General features: G+C 47.7%; 2 protein-coding genes across 2 annotated transcripts; one reads left to right on the top strand and one right to left on the bottom strand.

The window, feature by feature from the left end:
* The first annotated feature begins 239 nt into the window (after positions 1-239).
* mdkb (midkine b) lies at positions 240-3,780 on the top strand. The gene is made up of 5 exons (XM_076139036.1): positions 240-498; positions 2,558-2,646; positions 2,751-2,924; positions 3,034-3,192; positions 3,295-3,780. Exons 2-5 carry the CDS (start codon positions 2,559-2,561, stop codon positions 3,312-3,314), a joined length of 441 nt encoding a protein of 146 aa, XP_075995151.1. The 5' UTR covers positions 240-498; position 2,558; the 3' UTR covers positions 3,315-3,780.
* Positions 3,781-4,874: 1,094 nt separating this feature from the next.
* chrm4b (cholinergic receptor, muscarinic 4b) lies at positions 4,875-7,363 on the bottom strand. The gene is made up of 2 exons (XM_076170566.1): positions 7,089-7,363; positions 4,875-6,236 (listed from the first exon to the last, which is right to left on the bottom strand). The coding sequence occupies exon 2, from the start codon at positions 6,228-6,230 to the stop codon at positions 4,896-4,898; it is 1,335 nt and encodes a 444-aa protein (XP_076026681.1). The 5' UTR covers positions 6,231-6,236; positions 7,089-7,363; the 3' UTR covers positions 4,875-4,895.
* Between the last annotated feature and the right edge of the window lie 400 nt (positions 7,364-7,763).

The raw sequence follows: 7,763 nt of genomic DNA, 5'->3' as shown, positions 1-7,763 counted from the left end.
AGTGTAGAGGTAGAGAATCAGCAGAGAGAGAAAAAACTACATTTTGAACAGAAAGGACAGAAAGAATCCCACAGTAAAGTAAATGTACTGAAGTACTTTCCGCCTCTGAACACACACACACACAAACACACACACACAGTCAGGCAACATACCGGCTGCCAAAAACCTGCATCACACCAACGTCATGAGAGCGGCTCTGTCCCTCACTGATGCTTTCAGCATTGTCTACATGCATGAGAGTGTGTGTGTGTGTGTGTGTGTGTGTGTGTGTGTGTGTGTGTGTGTGTGTGTGTGTGTGTGTGTGTGTGTGTGTGTGTGTGTGTATGTGTGTGTGTGTGTGTGTGTGTGTGTGTGTGTGTGTGTGTGTGTGTGTGTGTGCGGAGGAGGGGAGAGAGGGTGACTGTGCGTGTGTGTGTGTTCAGAAGCAGCAGCTGTACTCAGGCAGCGACAGAAGGCGACAACTCCACAGCTCGACTGGCTGCTCCTCTCAGCCTGCAAGTAAGTTCCTAGATTTTCCTTTATTTGATTGTGATTTAACGATTTAACGTCTTGGTTCGTTTTAAACTCACTGAAGCTCAGTGAGTGAATGAGTGTGGATCTGTAATCCTGCTGTTTGACGGACAGAAGAGAAGTGAGGAAACAGTGATTTAGCTGTGATGGAGGCAAACCTCAGGTGTTTGCTTCTTAGTCAGGGTGTTTCTCTGCCGGTCCTCAGGTGAGAGACAGATTCTGTTTACGCTCGTTTGTCTGATGTGCAGTAACTTATTCTCCATCCTCACTCATCGGGTCTGTAAATGAGTTTGTGATCTGCTGCTGTAGTGACAGAAGAAATACAAACAGAAGAAGTGAAAGGTTTTTAAAATCCTCAGAAATTCTTAAGTTGACTTTGCTGATTTCAGGGCTGTGTGTTAGTGCTTGATTCAAAAACAAAATTACTTTAAAAAACGCAGATTTGAAGGCAAAACCCGATTTTTTAAAATAATAATAATAATAATAAAAAAAGAAAAAGAAAATATGCTGCTGTTTTTTTTTTTACTTCTTTTTTCTAAACTCTTGAAAAAAACATCAACAACTTAATTTTATTGAGAACTTCAGTATTAAAAGCATAGAATAAAACTTTCTGGGCTAAAAATGGCACAAAATCGCTTCTATTCTATTTTTCTGCTCATATTTTCCGTGGCCGTTTTGTTCAGGAGTGATGTGTTTGAACGTTGGCCTTCGTCGGCCTTCGTGGCCTCCTGTCACAGCGACACACGGCCCTGATCGATCCAGCGGCTCCTCTCGGAAGGAGAGTGAACCCTGCAGATTTGGGAGGAAGTTCTCTAAATGTTGTTCCTAGTTTTTAACCAAAGGGAGCATCCCACTCCTTTCCTTCACGCTAAGATTCCTTTGTTTTCTTATGGTAATGGGGCTCTATTCAGGGCGTCCCGGGCAGGGGGGGGGGGGGGGGGGGACAGGGCCTAAGACGTGGCATGGAATCTGTGTTTAGGCTTAAAGAAATGAAACCAGGCTAGAAGAGGCTTTGTTTTGGCCCAATGAATCAGTATTATTCTTTTGAGAGGAAATCTAAAGGGCCCTTTCAGATGCTGCTGCCCCCCCACCCCCCCATATCCTCATTGATGGAGGACAGGCTGGAGGCCTGCTGAGAGCCGGGCCTGCCACATAAAAGACCTCAGGAGGAGCCAGAGAGGAGCAGGATTTGCTCTGCCAGCTGACATGTGAAAGAAAGAGAGAGAGAGACAGAGAGAGAGAGAGGGGGGGGGGGGGGAGAGCGAGAGAGAGAGAGAGCAGAGCTTTAGCGGAGCCCTGGAGGGGGAGAGATGGGGTGAGACATAAGAGAGACAGGGAGACAGGGAGAGAGGGACGGGGGGACTGGGGGAACAGAGGGTTCTGTCGTCCTCTTAAAGGGACCAAATATTTAATCGGATCATTCAAATCATCTCAACCAAACCTGTAAACTGTGATCCTTCATCTGATCTGAAATCAAGAGAATCATCAGCTCAGATTCAGATTGATCTGTTTTATGCTCAGATGAAGAAGAAAATTAAAGAAATACTGTTATATCACAGAAGTAATGAAAGTAAGGAAAAGGGAAGAACACAGAGAAGGAAGGAGGGAAGGAGGGAAGGACAGAAGGGGGTGGGGGGGGGGGGGTCCCAGTCATGTTCAGAGTAAAGCTTGTTGTGATGAAGCACAGACAGTGTGTGTGAATACATTAGCCTACTTTTCTAATCCTGATGGAGGTGCAGACGTGTTGCCATGGTTACAATAGTCCGATTATTTTGGCTTTGGTGTTCTGAGGTTTGGGGGCCGAGCAGATTTGATCCGGACTAAATTTGGAGCATCTGGCCCGGGATCAGGCTGAGCTCCAGCCCGGCACGTTTAGTAGCAATGAGTCTTTCCAAAAGTCTTTAAATTGTTGATTGATTTGTTTTTGTTATCCTCTGTAGTTTATTAACCCTTTGTCTGTGTGAGACTGTAAACCCGTTTGATCCCTAAGTGGACTCTGTTGTTGTTGTCACATTGCTGACTCGTCGTTTTTTTTCCTAAATTGCAGAATGCAAAGTTTGTTGTCCGTGACGCTGCTGCTCCTGTTGGCTCTGACCGCCACCGCCGAGGCCAACAAACGAGCCAAGAACCACAATGGTGAGGTGGCAAAGTTTCCACCATGTGGCGCTGTCGTGCAGGGATGAGGAAGGTGGGGAGATAAAGAGTTCAGCTCTCTGATAACACTTTGTCTGTTTAAGCAGGAGGCAGACATGACAAATCCAAACCTGCCCCTGAGTGCACCAGTGCAGAAATGCAGTATGGGAAATGTGTGCCTGAAACTGGAGACTGTGGAGAAGGCATGAGGGAGGCCAACTGCAAGGATCGCAGCGACAAGATCCCCTGCAAGATCCCCTGCAACTGGAAGAAGGACATCAGTAAGTCAGCTGTGTCCACCAGGGGGCAGCACTACGTTAAGAAAACCACAATGTACAGAAACCAGAGACACGTGGGCCGACTCAAATGTTGTGTGTTTGCTCCTTTAAGGTGACTGCAAGTACAAGTTTGGCCCCTGGGGAGCGTGTGACGCCGCCACCAACGCCAAGAGCCGATCGGGGACCCTGAAGAGGGCGCTGTTCAACGCTGAGTGTCAAACCACTGTCAAGGTGTCCAAACCCTGTGCCCCCAAAGTGAGGAAGACCAGAGGTGAGACCTGAGGACTCACATCCATCACTCCATCACTCCCTCTGTCTCACACACACACACGCCCTTTAACACACGCTCTCTCTCTCTCTCTTTCTCTCTCAGGGGACAAGAAGTTAAACTGATAGATGGAGAGAAGCAGCAGACAGCAGGATTCCTCCTCCTCCTCTTCATCTTCCTCCTTCAAACATATGCAGAGACTCCAAAACACGACAACCTTTCCTTTTTTTTTTGGCTCCCTTTTGACTCCTCTTCTTCTTTTACCACCTGTGATTTGCTGTCCTTGTGTTTATCTGGATGTTAGGTGATACAGAATAATCCCGTCCTCATAGATGATAGTTTGCTTTAACGCTACATTTAAGATATTTGTTTTTACAGTAGTTGAAATGAAATTAACATCCAAGCGACACTGTGATCAGTATGAAGATCAAATCAGTGCTGGATTTAAAAAAACAAAAAACCTTTTTGGATTTATATGAAAAATGTAAACAAAGCAAAGTAAAAGCTTGGATGTGATCAGGATGTAAAATCCTCTATAAAATCTATTTTTGAATTCTAGATTATTGACATTGAACAATGACTCGTGTATAAATGGACAAATTAAATAATGTACATTGTTTACTTTAAGGAGTTTGGTCTGTTTAATTGTTTCAATATGTCAAATATCATGAGATGAGGAGTGATGAGGTCATAGACAACCATCCAGACCGCCTGTCCTGTGTTAACACCAGGTCACCACTAGATGGCAGCAGAGACCTAAGCAAATACAGCCACAACACTCATAGGGTCTGGATCTGGATCAGTAGGATCTGGATCTGGTGGTCAGAAAGTCTTCAAGTCATTGAAGTTACTATGGGAGTTTTACAAGGTCAAGAGGTCAGATTATAAAAGTCAACTGTGACAGAAATGCAGGTTTTGGCAGTTTGGATATTAATGTGAAAATACTAACTGGACTATGTTCAGCTCAGGGTCAGTGTCATCCTCAAGGGCAGAGGCAGCTGTGTGAAGGGGGCTGGATCTCTGGATGTCACCTGAGTAAATATGCTACAGAGACACGTGACAGCAGCTTCATCATGAAGTCAATCACAAATCAACACTTTCTGTGGAGCATGATGTCGTGCTGAAGCTGTGGCTCACATCAGGAACATCACTTTACTCAAAGAAGAAGAGAAGAAGAAGAACTCGTGTATCACATCACAAACAAAGTCATAGGAAGTTAAGTTTAATTTAATAACAGATGATGTTTTGATTGAACCGTTACTGAGAGGGTTCAACTCTACAGCTGTGAGCGCCCTCTGGTGGATGATAAGAGAACTACAGGAAAGAGCCACTAAAGTCCAACAGCAACATAGTGATAATATTAAATGCATTGATGTCATCAGATACCCCACGCTGTGCCCACACTGAATCACTAATGATCTCATTCCCATGGTTACTGAGTTGTTACTAACCCAGGCCGTCACCTCTGACTGACTTTAACATGGTAAGTACATTACATTACGATCATTTGGCAGACGCTTTTATCCAAAGCAACTTACATTACATTACCACCCTTCGCAGAGGGGGGAGCAATTGAGGGTTCAGTGCCTTGCTTAGGGGCACCTCGGCAGGGGCTCAAACCGGCGACCCTCCGGTTCCCAAACGGAAGCACTACCCACTGAGCCACTGCCTCCCTTAGTAGTAGCCTAACAGATCTGCACAGGCTTTCATCGGCGCAGTTTCCTGCTGTGGCAGCGCAGCAGGCTGCAGAAAGTCCGTCTGAAGGTGACGTTGCACAGAGCGTAGCAGCCCGGGTTGATGCTGCTGTTGATGTAGCACAGCCAGTAGCCGGTGGTCCACAGGACGCCAGGGACGCAGGTGCGACAGAAGGTGCCCACGATTGCCATGATGTTGTATGGCGTCCAGGTAAGGATGAAGGCCAACAGGATGGCCAGGATGGTCTTGGTGACCCTCCTCTCCCTCGCCAAGACTCTACGCCTCCGTCTGTCCTGAGACCTGAAGCTGGGACAGGCGGAGAAAGCGGCCGAGGCTCGTCTGTGGAGCTGAGCGATGGACGAGGAGTGGTTTTCCATCCTCGGGGTGCTGGTGTAGTCTTCCTCCACTGTGAGAGGGTGACACTGTAGAGAGGAAGGGTATGTCACCGTTCCCTCCGCGGCTTCTCCTTGATTTCTTGACACCTTCTGGTTTCTTCTCTGCTTTGAGGAGCTGGAGTCAGACTGGTTGAGTGTGTCTGAGCCTGTCTTTGTCTCCGGCTCGCTGGCCACCCAGCTCCTTCTCTTCTGGAGGAAGTCTTTGATGGAACGGCTGGACGTGCTGGCCGAGTCGCTCTCTGACCGGAGAGCACTGAGGCGGCTGTGGCTGGCGGCGGACACTCTGCTGTACAGACCAATCATGAGGAGCGCTGGTAGGTAAAAGGAGGGCAGCGTGGTCCCTAAGGTGAAGGCGGGGCTGGCCAGCAGTTGAACATAACACTCTCCATCAGGCACGATGCGTTTGCCTGTGACGGCCTGCCAGCTGAGGATAGGAGGAGCCCACAGGATGAAGGACAGCAGCCAGGCGCCGCCTATCATCAGGCCCGCCATGGTGCCTGTGCGCCTGGCTGGGTAGGTGAGGGGGCGGGTCATACAGAAATATCTATCCAAGCAGATAATCAGCAGATTCATAACTGAGGCGTTACTGACAGCGTAGTCCAGAGCGAGCCAGAGGTCACAGGCCAGCGCTCCCAGAGGCCAGCGGCCCCACAGGAGGTACAGAGTGTAGAGGTTCATGGAGACCAGGCCGATGATCAGATCAGCCACCGCCAAGCTCAGCACAAAGTAGTTGTTGATGGTTCGCAGGTGGCGGTTGACTCTGATGGAGAGAATCACCAGCATGTTGCCGAGGACGGTGGCGACACTCAGAGAGGTGGTTACCATGACAATAAGGATGATCTTAGCAGTGCTGTACGGACACGCTGCCTCAGCTGGCGACTGAGAGGAAGTGTTCATGCAGGGGCGGAGCCAGGCGGAGGCGTTGACATCAGCTTTAGGTGTCGGTTGCATTATCGCCTGCAAAACATTCAAACACAAACAAAAGACGCTCAGGTAGAGAACAAACAACCCTCTGATCTCAGCCCTCAGCTCTGCAACAGGTCTCACTCCTTCAGTCAGAGAGACGCTGGAGTGAGAACACCACTGCAGTGAATCAGCAGCTGCTTAGTTTGAATCAGTTTTGTTGACAGAGACCAGTTCAGTGTGTGTCAGCGTGTCTAGTGAGCACATGATGTCATGGCTGACAGGTTGTTGGTTCTGTGCCCAAGCTACGCACCAGCATCAGAACAGAACACACAAGAGTAGGGTCCAACATAAACAAGTCAGTGTGGGAAATTAAAGGACAGTGAGGTTTTATCTGTCATAGTGAATTAATCTAATAGTAGAAATAGTTTTGAGTTTGTGAAGCAGGGGAAGAGGGTGACTGACAGACGGGCTCTCCTCCATATTTTGATTGATTGAATATCAGATCTAATCAGTTCTGAGGGCAGCGGTCGTCTGTCACAGCATCTGGAGGATCAGACGAGACACTGAAGCAGAACACTGGACCATCAGAACAAAGACAAACTACATCATAATGCTATGATATTATATCAATAAAGACTCGGCTCTCTGGCCTCCTCTACCTCAGAGGAGCACTTTCACACTGGATCCATCCTAAAATATTCATGCACCTAATATCATTTTGAATTGATTTCAGTCCCTGTGGTTTGTCAGAGACGCCCCGGTCCCACCGTCATGCCCACTGAGCTGAAATCTTATTGCAAACATGCTTCTTAGTTCTAATAGTTCCTGTATTTACACTGAACATACTTCTACAGCATCTGCGACTACAAAGATGAAGATGAGGCAGAGGTTGATGCAGCTTACCGGTGATGTTGACCTGAGTGAGGCGGCTGCTGTCAGTGCTGCGTCTCCCCTCTGTCAGCTCTATATGTAGTGCAGGAATGCCTCATTCATCCTCATTAGCGGCCCGTTTGCTCCGCCCGCACGTCTCCCCATCACAACAAATCATCGTTCATTCACATCAGCAGCTCCTCCTGCTCCTCCTGCACTGCTGCTGGATCCAGAGTCTCCTCTTTAGGGGGTGGAGAGGATAAAGACGCTACGGTTGAGTTTGAGTGTCAGGTTTATCAAAAAGGACTGGAAGAGTTTGATGAAGGAGCAACCTGACAGAGCTACAGAGCGTTTGGCTGCTACATCTCTCTTTATTCAAACATGAGATATGAATCAATAATCAATAATCTGTGTGATCAGTTCTGGATGGAACTCTGGAGCTGCTGAAGAACCGTGCAAACTGTCTGTCCTTTACTGAATGAGCTCCATCTCAGCTCTGCCTGGATACACAGAGCTTCTATCTGAAGAGGATCTTAGGACCACCAGATCCAGATCCAGCTGATCCAGATCCAGTGGTAGAGTGTTTTGATATGAAGGCTGCTGTACCATGCTGCTCAGTCTTTACTACCATCTAGTGGATTCTGGTGTTAACACAGGACAAGCAGTCCATATCACCTAAAACAACGTATAAAGGTTTTAATAACTTCA

This window comes from Genypterus blacodes, unplaced genomic scaffold (genome assembly GCF_046128005.1).
Source record: "Genypterus blacodes isolate CSIRO-AG114 ecotype Tasmania unplaced genomic scaffold, CSIRO-AGI_Gbla_v1 ptg000015l_1, whole genome shotgun sequence".
Lineage (NCBI taxonomy): Eukaryota > Metazoa > Chordata > Actinopteri > Ophidiiformes > Ophidiidae > Genypterus > Genypterus blacodes.
This window is presented reverse-complemented; position numbering and strand designations above follow the sequence as displayed.